Source organism: Antennarius striatus, chromosome 6, assembly GCF_040054535.1.
Source record: "Antennarius striatus isolate MH-2024 chromosome 6, ASM4005453v1, whole genome shotgun sequence".
NCBI classification, from domain to species: domain Eukaryota; kingdom Metazoa; phylum Chordata; class Actinopteri; order Lophiiformes; family Antennariidae; genus Antennarius; species Antennarius striatus.
In genome coordinates this window covers 15,752,119-15,769,815 of record NC_090781.1, presented here as the reverse complement: position 1 = coordinate 15,769,815, position 17,697 = coordinate 15,752,119, and the positions used below count along the sequence as shown (strand labels likewise).

General features: G+C 40.9%; 2 protein-coding genes across 4 annotated transcripts in view; both read left to right on the top strand.

Annotated features, from left to right (window-relative positions):
• Positions 1–1,039, top strand: part of scaf4b (SR-related CTD-associated factor 4b) — a 28,007-nt gene extending 26,968 nt beyond the window's left edge. The window contains exon 19 of one of the 2 annotated variants that reach the window (XR_011035580.1): positions 43–180. Coding sequence is in view for 1 of the 2 variants with exons in the window: in XM_068317429.1 (XP_068173530.1) it covers positions 43–476 (434 nt within the window). In the remaining variant the exon portion in view is untranslated. Of the gene's footprint in view, positions 1–42 lie in introns of both variants that reach the window. The other variant, XM_068317429.1, reaches the window with a different exon arrangement.
• Positions 1,040–1,847: 808 nt separating this feature from the next.
• The window catches only part of LOC137596540 (rho guanine nucleotide exchange factor TIAM1-like), a 38,525-nt gene continuing 22,675 nt past the window's right edge, over positions 1,848–17,697 (top strand). Inside the window, exon 1 of one of the 2 annotated variants that reach the window (XM_068317178.1) lies at positions 1,848–1,968. The gene's annotated coding sequence lies outside the window, so the exon portion shown is untranslated. Of the gene's footprint in view, positions 1,969–10,399; positions 10,528–17,697 lie in introns of those variants that run through there. The other variant, XM_068317179.1, reaches the window with a different exon arrangement.

Below are 17,697 nucleotides of genomic sequence, written 5' to 3'. Positions count from 1 at the left end.
CGTACTGAGAATAAACTTGCCATTTGTTCTGCTCTTTTGTAGCAGGTGGTTTACAACATCCAGATAAGTCCCTAAAGGATCCTACACTAGATAATGGAAAGTACGCAGAGGCATGTGCCGACAACCAGTTAGGGTCTCCTGCAGCACCAGTGATGACTCTGCCAGGGTCAGGAGTCATGCATAGCCCAAGACCGGGTATGCCACCTCTGCAGCCTCGTCCTGGCATGCACAGTCCTCATCTACCTCCATTCCTCCCACATCTAAACATGCCACGCATGCCTCCTCAGATGATGCCCGGGGGACCCATGTTCCCTTCAGATAGGTTCAGAATGCCTATGCCCTTTCCTCCCCGCGGCCCTGCTTTCCATCGACATCCATTGATGGGACCAGAGGGCATGGATGAGGGAGAAGAGAGATTTTTCCAAAATGGGAGGCCCGGGTTTGCACACACACCCTTCCACAGAGAGAGGTGGTAGATGTTGGCAGAATAATCGACCTGAAGGGAGAACATGATGAACCACTGTGAGAGACATTATTAGGGCATCTGGTGCAACAATGTCTGTTAAGAAGAAGAAATGGAATCACGCCTAGTGTCAAACCAACCCTGAAAAACAAGACACAATGTTCTGAATGGGATCTTTGCTCCTCAAAGTGCACCAGACAGGAGGGCCAGTGGTGTAAATACTGTCTTCATAGCTTTAAGCTCTTTTGTATATTTGAACTTGTGTAGTAAGAGCTCATGTCTGTAATCCTGGTAATGTAAATACTCAAAGTCTACACTTTTGAGCTCACTTTTTGTGTATTGATTGACACTTTAGTTCTATCATTCTTAACCTTTGGTATTTTGCTTTTAGTAAAACCCCTTTGTACAACACAGATGTTTAATTCACCACAGATGTTGGATTTCATTTAAAGCTGGACAGAATTCCATATGCTGCCAGTAGAGGGTAGTGTAAACTGTGTTTGTACATACCTCCTGGAATCATGAGGTGGATATTAAAAAGTTACTACCATTTGATCAGGTGCTTTTTTTTTCTTTATTGGGCTGATGCAAACATACAGAATGCACAGATAACATGTTATTTTAAGTTCATTCACAACTGGAAGCACAGTTATTCGTCCTCATTGTTTATTGCAATGACAAGCACCTGTAGGACCCTGTGGAGACCGTTGTACTGCTATGACCTACTGAGAATGTGGCTCGTAGACAGACATCAGATTCTAGCAGTGTTCCTGAGGAATATTAACTTAATCTGTGTCTAGATGCTGTAGTCATTGTCTTATAATCCCACATAGGGAGCTATGTAATTAAAAAAAAAATAAATAAAGCAGTATTTTAAATGTAGAAAGTAAATTCAGAATCTGATTAAAAATGCATTTTCAATATACCTAACACCATGTGGGTGAATACTTTTGCTTCCAATTAAATCTGTGAATGAATGAATTTGTCCCATATTAAACATGTTTACTTTACTACTATATACATACTGTATTAGACATACGTAATCCCAATGTTTTCAGACTCGTCCTCCGTTTTGTTCTGTAGTGTTAAAAAAGCGCAGACATGCGTTATCACATTCTGGCGCATTTATTTGCATCTATCATGAGAGGGGATGCATATGTTCCCAGTGACCTTTAAAGTGGTGCGTTGGTATAACAGGTCCATTTATTACACCTTGTTTTCTCAGATCATAAAATTTAACACTTCGGCTCTATTTTAGTCAAGTGACGGGAAGCCGATTGGAGGTGAATCGCAGCGGATTGACTGTTAAAATGAATAAAAGGCATCCTGACGCTCCGCTCGCTCGCCCGTCTCCCAGGAAGGTGGGCTCCGCCCCTCTCGGCGGCGGGGAGACGGCGTGCGTGGATCGTGGAGGACCGACGGCGGTAACACATTACCGGCGCGTCAATCATGTCAGTCACAGAACGGACGCAGTCGGATGTCGTCGGTGATGGTGACGGTAACAGGTACGTAGGGAGACCGGAAAGCAGGTGATCCCTAACCGCGACAGAGATAGCGTCTCGTTTTGGCTCCGTGCGGTGTTCACCCCCCCTCTTGCGTGACCGCCGCTCGTTTATAGAAGTTTATCGGAGGTGACGGATACTGACGCACCGGGAGATTGTGTCCACGCACAGGCAGCGTCCTGCATCTCAGTGCAGCCGATCACAAGTCATTGATTCAAGGGTGAAACAGCCGCGTCGCCGGATGGACGGTGGACGTTTCGATGGGGTTAACGTGCGTGTAAATTCGTTTTCCGACCCAGTGTATGTGATGCATATTCTGCAAGGCAGCGTGCTTTGCTCATTAGGATTGTGGATGAACAGGACACAGTGAAAAACCGGTACTGTAACCTGTCCGCTGCAACACCCTGGAGGTGTCTGAAGGTCTCTTTCGGAAAAGAGAAGTCACGCATGGCCTCAGTGCGGTGACGTGTTGCACCAGGTTGTCATTGAATCCTCAGGATGAGGCGCCGCCGCTTCTGTATTTACACATGGGGACATGTGCAGGTGACTAAAACCAAATGCTGTTTTACTTGAGAAAGCTGATGGAGTCACTTCAGTTTGCAGCGTCACCGTCTCCTGCTGAAAGAACCGTCCTCTGTCCATGGTGGGGGGGTTTTCATCCTCAACCTGTTGGTGCACAGGTGAGCATCAGCACCGCTAGAGCAGGGGCACACAATGCTGCATCAGATTACTCAATCTATATCAGGTTAGTTTTAATCTATTCATTGTTTTCCATACAAAAGTGTAAGTGATACCATAAGCCAAAATAGGGTTTTTATTACTGTTGTTGTTTTGGTAATTGGGCATTTATTAATTCTTTCTAAGGTTTTTCTCTGTTAACTGGTAGTTTTTAGTTGGTGTGGCCATAGGTTGTTCCATCCGTTTGGAAAAAAAACAACTCCAGTTTGGTTTATAACCCAATGTTTACCTCAATGCCCCTTTTGGGGGATGTTTTTCCTTTTTGGTAGACATAAATTCTGAGGTAATTTTTGGATTATATTAAATTTGTTTAGTTGTATTGGACTCCACTTGTTTCAGTAGATGGGTTGACCTCAGTGCGCCTGTGAAACATGTTCTCTGTTGCGGTTATAGAATCTACAGTCTATGACCTGAGACCTTTAAACTGAGAAACACAGAGAACCCTAGAAAGGAAACAGCCGCTCTGTGGAACACACAGATGGCCCCAGTGCTTGTGATGTGTCCTCGGGACAGTAACCTGAGCCCACCTGTGTGACATGCCTGCACAAAGACTTCGCCCTCCACGCTCAAGTTGTAACTAGTTCTATCCGTACTCTTTTACGCAACACAGCGATTGAGGCTGTGAGGCGTCCAGCATTAACCACACATGGAAGAATGTGTAGATATTCATGTGGTGATTTGTTGGCTTCTTGTACAATTCATGACATTGTTCTTAATGTGTGTGCAGTAATGCACTGTCTAACAGTGTTTTCTTGAAATGCACATAATTTGGTCTGTACGAGTGTTCATTGTGAATTATTCATTTCTGTCCCACTTACCCATAACTGTTCATTCTTTCACAAAGGGGTGTAAAGAAACTACTGAAAACAGTGTAGCTCTGTGCTCGGTGCGTAACTTACGCATGTGAGTAACTTTCTTCACTTATTGTGTTAAGACTAACACAAACCATTCATTCTGATGCGGGCTCATTGTAGCTGCTGTATTTTCAGTAGTTTATAGCTTTTGTTCAAACGGAAGGTATCACTGCTAATGCATAACATTGTACTCGTTTTTCCACAGTGTGTGGCCTCCATAAAAAATCTTTTTGAATCACATTGCATCACAGTGTTGGTTTATTTAGACAAGCCATTAAATCATGAAATAAAAAGAGGTTTGTTGTGGAAATATTAAATCCACATGTTGGACCACAACCACGAGGCTGAAAATCTTTCCCACCAGGAAACGTATGTCATTCTGCCATGAGAGTGCTGAGCTGAGGCCTCGCTGGCATGCATATCTCTTCATGTGGTAGGAAAATACCATCTTAATAGTCCTCATGCTGTCAGCGTTTCATAATGAAGTAACCGCGTCTTCACTTACTACGGTTTACTTAAACAATGCTGACAAAGTATTTGAATTAAAGCTTTATGTCTGAATATTTTGAATGCAAGCATTGTTTAGCAAAGTGACAATCTACTTCAGTAGTTTTAAAGTATATAAAACATTTCTTTTAAGTTGAATTATAGATTAATCAATAGTCAAAGTGATCAGCAATTATCTAATGTGATCAATCACATTAGGGGGTTGTTTGGTTGTTGTTGGATTGGGTTTATTTATCACTCATGCAACTTTGATCCCTTTTCAGTGCAAGTTGATGAATGAAACTCCACCCCCACTGTTTATAATACACTTTGTATTCTGTCTCAGATATGCACTCAGCCCCTCCACCCCCCAAGACCAAATGTCCATCTCCATTATAATATTGATGCTCTCCTGTCTCAGTCTGTCTTCCATCTTTGGACAATTGGAAGAGGGAATCTTTCACACCTCAGAGTGTCCTAGTATAGGAGCATGTGCTGCAAAGCAGGTGAAGCACTGAATGTTCGAGTAGTATTTCTCATGTCTCTAAAATATTTGTACATTTTCTCAACATATTACCTGTTGCTGAAGTTTCAACATATTCCAGTTTTTATACCAGAGTCCATTTTGGATGAATGTGCTGACAGACCGCATAATCTGGAAAAGCACCTCAATGGCTTTCCAAGATTTGATCCCAGTTGCTTTCCAGAGGACAACACAGTGCATAACTTTCTTGCATTGATAATGCACACAAAGTTATGTGTGACTGGGTTTGGTTGTATTCTATCCACGCTTTTAAAAAAAGAGAAAATCATGCATTCTTCCATAGATAAAGATTATATTCTGCAATAATATTCTGTATGATCTGCTTGACAAACACCTGGAGAAACAATAAGTTCTCCCTTGAAGTAAGTTATCTTGCTCACACTGTTGGGATCCAAAGCCTCCTTTCGGTTTCAGTAGCCTGGGACCAGCGAGAGGATTCTCTTGCAGGTACAGTGGGTCACTAATCTGAAGTGATGGGCCAGTGTGTATGTATATGGATGGTAGTGAATAGCCCTATTGTGCCTGCTTTTCAGTGTTCACATGGTTTGGAAATGCACAGTAGATTAGCACTAAAAGGCCTCATCAAAGCTCTGTTCCACCTCCAATTTCTGAACTGTGAGCAGGAACGTATAACTGGCTGTTAGAATTGCACATGGTGATGATCATCAGCCTCACGTGTCTGATTGAGCCTTGTGGTTTGGGATGAATAATGGATAGTAAGTGCTCTGAACTGCTGAGGCTGAGTCACTTTGGGGAGGCTGGATTTGTGCTAACTTTACCACCCCATCAATCATAGATGAGAGCATCTTGTAGCTCTTTTTGTTTGTTGGAACTGACACTTGTGTGGGATGTGTTTTGAAGGCCCATATGTTGTTAATTCCTTATCATGGTTGCTCATTTAACCTCTTTCTATGCCATGCAGTATATAGGTCAAAAGCTGTCTGAAAACTGGAATAACTGGAAAAATGTCTCAGTATCATACTAGACACCTACAGTATAATGCGACCCCTGCACATTATACACCTGCAATGTGACTCCTGATGCTTGAGTATTTTAGTTTATTTGATAGTAGTTTTCATATTTGATTGACTTAATAATTACTGTCTTTTTACTCTGTTTTAGTGGACAGACCTGCTAAAACAACTTAATTTCCCTTCAGAGATTAATAAAACCACTAATCTAATGAATTAACAAGAACATATTTGTTGACCTAACTGAATTGATGTTGAAGCAAATGTCATCTTGGCTTTTGGCTTTTAAATCGGTGTTTACGTGAGTCTTGAATAATTTCCTGCAATAAACAAATGTTAAAAATGTTTTTTGTCTCAGTAGTTCCCCAAGTAATAACAAGGTTTGCCTTACTGTACCCAGCATCTTTCAATAGAACTGAATGTATAACGAGCACTACCCATGTTGCAGCGGTCCAGTTCTGACCAGATAACTCAATCTCTTTCTCCTCATTCAAATGACTTCCCTTTCGATACTGGTGCGTTTGATGTTGACTCTTGAGAGGCAGCTCCCTGCTGGAGACCACTGGATCCTCTACTAATGATCTCTACCCGGGCTTGGGCCGACGCTTTCATGTGTTGCATAATGGTTGCAGTTTTCTCTCTAGATATCAGTTGTTCATGGAGCTCTTTCTCATTACAATGGATCGTCTGTCTAAAAAGTAAACACATAAAACACAGTGTTGGACATATTCTAAACCACCTTAAGCTTCAGCATATGATCCAAACAGCCACTCATTAAACACTTGCTAAATAGTTAAATCAGCTTCAGCGTGATATGTGCATCATGCTTATTTATAGATTTGTGATCTGCAAATTATATGACATTCAGCAGAGGTTCTGTTGAATGTGTTTCCAAGGACATGTATTTGTTGACAACTCTGCAGGTTCTCAGGCATCCAGCTTGAGGGAAATCAAGAAGAGCAGTACAAGTATCAAATGGACTTGCTTAAAGTTTCTTGAAGACATTTCTCCTCTAATTCAGAAGTGTTCAGTTATAACTGACTGGTAGAGAATCAAGATACTTATTGTCTGCCTAGGTGGGTTTTTTCTACACCATAATGTTGGGATTCCTGTCTGTTTCAACATGTACTACATAATCCAAGAAGAACAGGATGCTGTCCTTAGCATCTTCATGGATGAACTGGATGTTGCAATCCACCGTTTTGATGTGGTCTATGAAGGCCTCCATTTCTTGCGTCCTGATTTTTAACTCGGGTGTCATCCACATACCTGAACCAATGACTGAGTGCTGTCCTTGTGAAAAAGGCCAGAGCCTTGCTTCCCACCTCTTCCATATACACATTAGATAATATAGACGACACATGAGCCCATGGGTACAAACATGTTCCTGTCAGGAGTAGTTTTCGTTGTACTGGAAGTAGGTGGTGGTCAGGCAGAGGTCTAGAAGAGTGCAAATGCAGTCTGGAGTGAAATGTGTTCTGTTTGTTAGTGTTTGGCCTTGTAGAAGTTTTCTTACTGTTCTAATTGCTTCCATGGTTGAAATGCCAGTGAAGAGTGATGTGATGTCTTGGGAGACCATGGTTTCAACTGGATTCAGGTTTTTTTTTTTTCCTGAATGCAAAATCCTGGGAGTTTTTCAAATGGTGTGGAGTTTTGCCAACATTTTGGTTTTGTAGTTCAAAGTTTTTGCTAATTAGAGGTAAGATCTTACGCCTGAACCCGAGTTCGGGCCCGACCGGACACGGAATTCGGGTCGGGTTCAAAAAGTCAACAATTACTTTTGGGTTGGGCTTCAATACTGTCGGGCTCGGGTCGGGCTGGATTTTTTTCTGAGTTGGGTTGGGCATAAGATCTTAAGATCCAAGCCCGACCCGGCCCGAACTTTTTAAATAAATATATATTTATATATTATGTATCTCAAACGATCTATGGGTATTAAACTAAGGAATACCCTTACAAAATAAATAATTTAGGTAAAACGTAGAAGGCGCTGTATTACATTTTCATGCTATGGTACCATTTGAATGCCAGGTATGAAACACTGTATATATGCTAATTTGAGTTATAGTATATAGTACTCTCACAGCAATGTGTAACTTTATATTTTGTATTCTGTTCCATTATGCAAATTATTGTTGTGTGAATGTTGTGTCTTTGTCTGATCTCTACTACTGTTGACTGTATACATCTTCTTCTCCTTTCAGCTTTTCCCTTCAGGGGTTGCCACAGCGAATCAGTTGCCTCCATCTAACCCTGTCTTCTGCATCCTCTTCTCTCACACCAACTACCTTCATGTCCTCTTTCACTAAATCCATAAACCTCCTCTTTGGTCTTCCTCTAGGCCCCCTGCCTGGCAGTTCAAAACTCAGCATCCTTCTACCAATATATTCACTATCCTCTGGACAAGTCCAAACCATCTCAGTCTGGCCTCTCTGACTTTATCTCCAAAACCTCTAACATGTGCTGTCCCTCTGATGTACTCATTCCTGATCCTATCCATCCTGGTCACTCTCAAAGAGAACCTCAGCATCTTCATCTGTCTTTTCTCCAGATCTACAAAAACACAATGCAGCTCCCTCTGGCCTTCTCTGTACTTCTCTATCAACATGCTCAAAGCAAATACTGCATCTGTAGTACTTTTTTTTGGGCATGAAACTATACTGCTGCTCACAAATGCTTACTTCTTCTTTTAGCCTTACTCCAACTACTCTTTCCTATCACTTCATTGTATGGCTCATCAGCTTTATTCCTCTGTAGTTGCTACGACTCTACACATCTCCCTTGTTCTTAAAATGGGCACTAACAGACTTCTCCATTCCTCAGGCATCTTCTCACAATTTAAGATCCTGTTGAACAACCCAGTCAGAAACTCTACTGCCACCTCTTCTAATGGGAAGCAAGGGACATTGCCTTGAATTTGAGTGGAAGCAGATTTCATTTAACACCTTTTTAAAAACATTTCTTTTGAAACGTCTTATAACAAAAAACAATTTAGTGCAAACTTATTTGTCCAGCGAGTATAAAAGAGCTAATCTGAGTCTTGTTCTGTTCCTAAAATGCTTTGTGTGCGTTGGGTCAAATTGTTTTTGTGTCACATTTTGTGAAATTACTCCATATCATGATAAATGAAACTTGTTCTTCTGGTCTAAGCTGTTTCTTGTCTTTCTCTCTTCTTCATTCACTGCAGCTGCATGTGACTGACAGTGATTGCAGTTGGTTGTGACGCCTGAACAGCATCTGGATTCTGAGGTGTTGCTGTGGGTCTGTAACTGTAGTCTCACCTGCCAAATTGCTCCATCAGTATTGAATGGCCTGTCAGTATATTGAATGTCCAACTCAATCAGCTGCTAAATTGAGTGTGGATTGTCCTGGGTTTAAGATCGTTGCCCCTGTTTTGTTAGCTGAGTTCCATGCAAGTCACCCACTTTTCAGAAACGACTGAGCAGAGCAGACGTTGTTTCAGCATAAGCTCGTTGATAAGATCTTATCTCAAGAAATATAAACTTACAATAAAACATGACTATAAGGCAACTTGTCTAGGTTGATATAGTTGTTTATTATTGTCAAAGACTATATAGGAAGTATATCAATCTTTCCTATGTACTTTTAATGAGACTTTTGTTTCAATAATCTCTTGACATTGTATTTTCTTCTGACTACATGTGCTTCCAAGTCTTTTGTTTTCACTGGATCACAATCAATAAATTGTTTCTACAATTTAGAAGACAAAATTTTGGCAATGTGTTTGGAGTTTGTAACAATTTTTGGCACAATCCTCAAAGAAAAATCCGCTGTCCTGACATATCAACTGAAATTAAACCCAGAGTTGATAATAGCACATAGGTTATTATGACTGGTTGTCTATGCACACATTCCTTTTCCAGAGACCACAGCGGTTGAGTGTAATATCAGGGTCACAACCTTGGCAGGACAGGAATATACACTGAGAGGAAGCCTGTCTGACCAGTGTACTGGATGTTTGTTTTTTGGTGAATTTTGGACACAGTCATCACAAAGTCTAGACATGACAATTCCTCCTACAGGCTCCTTTCATATACTCTATGCTCTCCTTTTCTCTTCTCTGTGTGGTTGTTTCTATCCTTGACCAGCTCAGGTTATGTTGTACTAGCAGCACACCGGCTATGCTGCTCCACACACAGCTGAACATCATCCATAGCTGTACCCCCACTCCTCCATCTTCTTCCCCTTCTTTCGCTCCCCTGCTGTTTCTGCCTCCTCCATCACCTCAAAATGAGTCGGGCACCACTGCCACTGCTGACGTTGTAGTCAAACGACATCTCTGGTGCTATGACAACAGCAAGTCCAACCCCTCTCTCATTCACAGGTCCATTTTGGCCAGTCATTCAGGGATCCAAACTATGCATCACAACGCATTAAGACTGCTACTGTTCAGTCATTTTGTCCAAGGGGCAGAGAGAGTGTTGGTCTCCTTGCTTTTTAACCTCACACAAACAAAAGCGAGATCATTCTTTTCTGCATCTGCTGACACAGACTGACAAATGCAGCTTGATATCTGACAATTGTGGATCTTAAGAGTTTAGCACAATGAAAAGGTGACAACATTCTGATTAAACAGAATGCCTCTAATAAGTGTGTGTGTGTGGGGGGGGTGGCAATTACTGAAGAAATGAGGCAGGGAACACATTCCTGCTAGCAGTAGGTTTGTAGTTTAGGGGGATGGAAAGAGGGAGGGAGTGAAGAGTGTGAAAGAGTTAGCTGGAATGGGTGGGGTGAGAGGGGGTGAGGGGGTTGCAAACAGTCACTCCCCCCTCCCTCACTCCCTTCTTCAACTCATCAATGCATGCAGGAGCCAGTCTGCTGTGGACTTGCATGAGGGGTGTCACTCCCCTCATGAAGACCTTTCCCTATTAGTGATCTGCGGGTTTTTCTCCTGGCTAGTGAGGCAAGGAAAAAGCAGAAGTGACACGTCCTTTTTGTGTACAGTAAGGTAGGTCATTCTGTTTGCTGCAGTGGATCTTTGCCTTGTTGCAATGCTGTGTTTTTGGCTGTGTTGGTAGATAGAAGAGACAAATAGCTGTACAGGCTCAAACCTCCCACTTCCAGAAGAGGTGCTAAATAACACCACCAGTTTTCACATAGTGAGTCGATGTGTGGCCTGTGAGCATAAGTTTCAGAGTGTTGTGATTTTGTTTGATAGAAATAAGGCTCATGTGAATAGTGTTGTACCTTGAGGGTTTGTGTGTTCTCGATATCTTTTCTCTGGATGCAGCATTCTCATTAGGGTCCAGCCGTCTTGGTTTTTCTGCACCACCCTTTAATTTCATGTTGGTTTTTTTCCATGTGTTTTGTGATCATTGTTACAGCAGCGTGGGGTCTTCACTCTGTTTAGGGTGGGGTTTCCACCTCAAGTTTGTACCTGTGGTGCTCCTGTGCAGGCACAACTTTACCTACCACTGCAGGCAACAAGTCTGTGTATTGCCCTCCATTCACTGCCAGATGCAAACAATTCGCCTTGTGTCTGTGATGTTGTAATGACAAAGCAACAATGGTGTTTGTGGTTCTGGGATGCCGCAAAAGACAGATGATGAATTGCAAATGTGAAATGTCCAAAGTCAAGGAGAATTCCCAGAGTGTATCATGTTGGGGGGACCAGGGGGCTTCATGATGTGTGACTTCATTTAAAATCTGCCTATTGTGTTTGAAAAGCTGTTGCCACTCCTGCGGAGAGGAGAGGGGTGAGACGTGGTCATCTGGTGTCATAGTTATGGAAATGCATTTGCTGTTGAAGGCTTAGCAGGGCAGGAGGCCATACTCCTGTTCTGACTGAAGGCAAGCTAATTATATCGATGACTTGAATTGGTAGATGTTTCCTGTCTACCTTACTCACTGAAATACAGATTATAGTAGTACTCTTGTGGTTCACACATTATTAGTAGCATATTCTGAAAGTTGCTGCTGTGGTGTTTAATTTAAGTTGAATTTACCAGCTAAATAAACGCTTTGAACTAGATGTTTGATAGGAGCTGTTGCCACTCCCACCCAGTGTAGTGTAGCTTCGAAAACGTAATGTTAAGTCACTTGTGCTCGAAACTATTTTTTTTTAATTTGATTAAGAAATTGTTCATTCACACATTTTAGTTTAGTCAACGATGAGCAGGATTTGCTTTAAGGCTTATGTAAATATCATGTGAAAATCAAATACACGTTCTCCCCCCAGTCCCTGCATAAGGAGCTGCATGAGCTTCAGTCAGTAATTTCTTTCAAACTAAAATTTGTTAGTAACCAAATGTAATTAATCTGCTTTTCAAAATTTGTTTAAAGTTAACAAAAGTTGTGCTTTTGTGGGATTAAGTAAATATGCAGCACATTTTCCACCAGACAAGCGAATTAGGTAAAAGGATTTAAAATGTGTTGGATGGAATTTAATCTGCCTCTACCTGATATGTCAGTATATTTAACAGTAGTTCAATATTTTTCCATTGTACACTTAAACAAAAATAATGGCCAGAGTAATGTGAAAGGATGACATCAGTGTAATCCATTCTTCAGTGATATTTCCAAAGGTTTCTCTCTCAGTGAATGTGATTGTATTCAGATGTTGATATAATACTCATAATTAAGAATTTTAATATTAAAATGTATATCATAATATTTAACAGTACAGTAAACTCCCACATTGGTATTATAGCTGGCATTATAATACTCTTAACCATCATGGGCACGCCAACATTCTTTTCCTGTTATGTTTTTGCAAATTTACATGGTGTGCCAAAAAAACAAAAGTATAAAAGTGATCCTGTACCACATTATTTTGATGTACCTCTATATTCTTCTCATCCTTAAAAACATGTGCACAAAACATTAAGTTTGTTACTAAGCATCAAAAGTTAGTAAATAAGTAAAGGTATGGTGGCGCAGTGGTTAGCGCTGCCACCTCGCAACACGGCGGACCCGGGTTCGAGTCCCGCTCTGTGCGGAGTTTGCATGCTCTCCCCGTGTCTGCGTGGGTTCTCTCCGGGTTCTCCGGCTTCCTCCCTCCTCCAAAAGCATGCGCTTCAGGTTGATTGGCCGTTCCAAATTGCCCGTAGGAATGAGTGTGTGTGTGCATGGTTGTATGTCTTTGTGTGTGGCTCCGCGGTGCACTGGCGTTGTGCCCGGAGTGTCCCCCGCCTCATGCCCTATGCCGCCGAGATAGGCTCCGGCTCCCCGTGACCCGCTGCGGCGGATATAGCGGTGGTAAGATGACTGACTGACTGACTACAGTGCAGCTGAAATGGGACTGTGTAAGTAACATTTTTACTGCAGGTCAATAAAAGAGGCCTTTGCTATTAGTAGGACTGCTTGAAGGAAGCTGAAACATTTTCCATCCAGCTTTGTAGTCATGCTTCAGTGCATGATGCAAACAGTACAGAGCTGGGAGCTGGAGGGATGTGGTGCTGAGATCATGTTCATAGAGGACTTCTCTAGGGGCTCTATCCACATGTACCATTCAGATAACATTTCTCCAGTTCATGATGATCATGAACATGAAACTGATCAATAAACAAAATGGTTCAAAGATGTTTTAGAGAGTGTGATTTAGTTTATGAAGTGTGCTCTAAACATTTAATCTACCAGGATTATTACCTTCGGTCTCTAGTCAGTGTGAGATTTTCTTGTCATTTAATATTGGAATCATAAGGCTAAAAATGAGCTTTGGCATAAACCTTGTTATGAGGTTGAGTGAAATTTGTGCCTGTGATGCCACAAAAAAAGGAGAAGACTCAAGCTGAAGTTGAGGCTTGGTGTTCCTGCTCACTGACCTGAAAGCAAATGATTACCTCTGTGGAAAAAGATCATGAGTGACCCAGATGTAAGAAACACATTTCTAATGCAGGATTGCAGTTTCACTGTATATTTTGCAGCTTAAAGGCATCCAGAAAAGGTCTTTGCCTGAATGCTGCCATATTGTGACCGGTACATGCATGGTTCCCCCAGTAGTGGACAGGCTTCAGGGTCCAAGATCAGATCTCACTAAATATGAGCAGGACAATTGATTTGATTATCTTTGAATTGTATGTAATGCAAGGATTTTACGATCTGCTGGGCTTCATGGATACTGACCAAAGCTGGTTGGTTCACACCTGTGTACTTGAGCACAGAACAAATTTTAATCCTTGTCAAATAACATGACATTTATCTATTGCAAAAAAAAGTTGTAACAAAGTCACTTCTAAATGTTAGAGTTCCACTTTTTTCTGTGACAGAACCTTATATCACATACTATACCTTTTTACATATACTGTATACATACAATACATTAAAAAGGTATTGAGGCAATGATTGCACAAAAAGGCCAGTAAGTAGATGTGGAAGATGTATTACAAACATTATATTGCATAATCACCCTCTCCACTGCCAGTGTCTCTCTGGGCTTACAGCTGTTTCTCATATACAATCCTGGACCAATGCTCCCCTGATAATATCCCATGGTGCCACTGCAGCAGAAACTGTTTTGTTAACAAGTGTGTTTTGGCATTGGTGTCATTGATCACATCAATAATCATAAAACTGTCAAGCACATTTGGTCAAAGTAAAGGCGAGAGGGTGTTAAGAGTCAAAACTGTGGAAGCAGATTTGTAAACGTTTGAAATGTTGAGCATGTAAAGGCAGAATAGTGTTGATGCTCTGTGGAGCCACGGGAGACCTTTTCATTGACAATGACAGTAACAAGCTATGAGAAGGTCAACTCATGAAAGTCTCCAGTGATTGAGGTTGTGATATTTTGTCCTAGCAAATATGTTAATCTTTTTTACGTACTATGTGAAAGATTTTCTGAATGTTTCCCTGCTTAATGGTTTTTTGTGATTTCACATGATTGTTGTGAATCATGTGAAATGGTTTTAGTAGTTGTTTTAAGACACGAAGTTGACAGAATGGTGCAGTGACGGCAACACAAATTTTAATCTTTTGCAGGACATGAAACTACATCTGTGATGCGCCGGCGACGCGTTGGGAGTGTACCTTGCCTTCCACCTACAGGGGCCTATCCCAGCTGTCGTCAACTGGGATAGGCCCCAGTAGACTATCGCTGACCCGCAAAGTGGAAGAAATGGCTGTAGTAGAGGAGACAATTATGATCATGGATGGATGAAATTACCTCAAGAAAATGGGTTTAGAATTTTCTGCTGTCGTTTTACAAAGATTACATTCTTCTGACTCAAGTTCAAAATTGATGCTTTTCTTAGCTGTCACAGATCAAACCTGATAACGTTGACTATCAAAATCACTGGCTAATTTATTCAATATTCAATATTTTTTTAATCTTTGTTTACCTCTCGAGACTGCTGCAGTGTTCCTGCCTTTCTCACCTTGACAGTAGTGGTAATGGGGGTCAGCCGTGATGTCACTCAAAGTTATACCAGACGGTATACCAGATCATGTTTACTTGGGTTTTTGTTCTACAGGAGGTGTTGGCTGAATCAGCATCTCTTCAATTCATGTTCACACTGCTCCCATATGCACCACTAATGTCTCTACCATTCAGACCAGCACACAGAGCTTTCCACAGGTTATTCAAATCGCATGATAATACCAGGTGTGAATAAGGTTGGTTTATAAACAACCGCCCGACACTCAAGAGCCACAAATCCCTTCCCCCATGTAAGTTTAGAGAAATTGCCACAATTACAACCTGTGTTTACCCCCTTCCTCTCAACAGTGTTCTGTGGCTCACAAATACCCCCAATTTACAGCTGCTTAGGGACTTCAGAGGTCGCCAATGAGAAACAAGTGTTATAAGCAGGATGGCCTCTGTTAGCACCTAGGTTGTGACCCTCTGGGGGAGCAAATTGCTGGCATTGATGATAAAGATAGAAATACTCGTACTACAGTTATCTATATGTGAAGGTACCCATTTATGTAAGTGTAATAAAGTGTGTAGAATATTTCTATTCAAATGTAAAAAACAGATTAAAAAAAAAATTTTTTTTCAAACGTGCAGAAATCTGAGGAAATGTCTCGCTTATAAAAAAATCATTATTTTTATTTTTGTACTATATTTTTGCACAGAGCTTTCTAACATATTATTAACCCTGTCGAGTGTACTAAAGCATTGACGGTGCAATGCAGATGTGGCAGCTTAAATCCAAGCACCATACAGCACTAGTAGCGGTGACCTCTGCACACGGTGGTGCCCCAGAGAACACTGGCAGGGACAAAGGTACCACCACACTAACACCACCAGCTGCTACATTCTGCTACTCTAAAATCACTGCCTGCAGATTTACTACAAAAATATTACTAAAAAAATTCACACATCTTGAGCATTGGTTATGCATCATTTTGACCGATATTGAATTACCATTGTAAAATGCAAAGATTTATTCAACATAGGTTAGAGTACAGAAACGAAAAATGTCTATATGAAAATAAAGACTGTAAAGTCAGGTCAGGCACAGTGGTAGCCATCCTCTGAAACATAAAATTTATTCTGAAAGTAGCCAGGTGGTTCAGTATTCTGTTTTTCCTTCAGCTGCTGTTCTATCAATACAGTCCTTAAGGCACGAGTCGTTCCTGGCAACTCAGAAGGTTAGTGGTGGATCATTTCGATCAATATAGCTACTTTTTTTTTTTTTTAACCAAACAGTGGTCAGAGAAACCTTGTTATTATGTGCTCCAAAAATATAATAAAAATCCATAAATAACATTTTGAGTAATCCTGCTAACAGACAAGCAAATACAGAACCTCTTTGGTGGTAATAAAGATGCGTCAGTATTGGCTGAATGAGTTTAATGGTGGCCAGCCCATGGTTTATGGGACATTGTAGAATCCTAGCTAGTCTGAAACAGGCTTGCAATCTTTCTTTCCAAGAAAAGAATAAAGTCCGGCCACATGATAGTGGGATATTGTTGTCAGATGAGGTGTCAGATTAAGACTGGAAGAAGTACTTGTTTTGTTGAATGCCCCAAATAAACGGTTTTCTGTTGTAGATGTGTGTCACAGATGTTAGATTTATGAAAGAGATTGCACGTTTTTGTTGACACTCTGGTACAATGGAATCTTAAATACAGTTGCACACACTAGAGAGCAGATAATGAGTCCTGAGAATGGGAGAATACTCTTCAATACAGTACTTTAATTTGCACAGATGCACATGACTCTATCGGTAGGGATATGAGAGCTCTTGAGGGCAGTGTTTCAGCAGTAAACCCCCTCCATACAACTACCTGTGTTATTATCTCTGCACAGTTGAATTTTCAGATTACAGGCTTTAGTGTTGGAGCTTGTAAATAGTCAGCTCGCTGCATTCTTGCCTTGCACCCATGTAGTTGGTTTAAAGGACAGGAATGTGTTTATGTGAGCAACATGGAGGCAAAATTAGATGAATAGGTTTTCTTCTGTCTTTTGATTTGTATTGATTTTACAACCCTGTCATTCGTTATTATTGTCCCGGTCTGTATAGTATTGTAGTTTTACAATAACTCTACTTGGCGCTCATGAGCTTAGCAAGTTGCCACAAGGTATTTCAATCCATTTTTAAGGCTTGCCTTGTTTTGAAAGTCCATAACTCATATTTTGGCCATGGGGCAAGAGTGTTCACATTTACTCAAATGATGCAAGCATCGGGACATTTTTGTCCTGTGGTAAAGGAGAAGAGCAGGTGGGGGTGAGGAGTTTTTCCCTTGTTCCTGTTCAAACAAGCCCAAGAATTCGTCAAATATATGCTGGGTGTTTAAGTGGTCTTTAATAACAAAAGGACCTTAAATCTAACTGTCACATATTTCAAGGATGACAAAATCCCACAGCACAAATGGAAATGTGATCATGGCACTCCCAAAACAATATTATCACTATTATTGAAATCAGGAAGCGGTTCTGGTTTGGTTTTAATGTGTCGTTGTATGCTGTTTTTTAAAAATTATGGAAATGTTCTAAACAACATTTTGAGTTGTTTACAAGTTTTTCTTGTATTAACTCCAATGTTTTTGCTGATGGGTTAAATAGAAAGATGAAACCTAAATTGTCTTAATGTTTGAATGATTTCTTTCCTTTCCAGATGACAAGATTGTGAAAGTGAAATCTTGGCATGACAAATACATAATATTTTAGCTGTACATTATCAGCTGATGGGTTTAGTAGTTTGAATTCAGATATTTCAAAGTTAATGTTTATCTC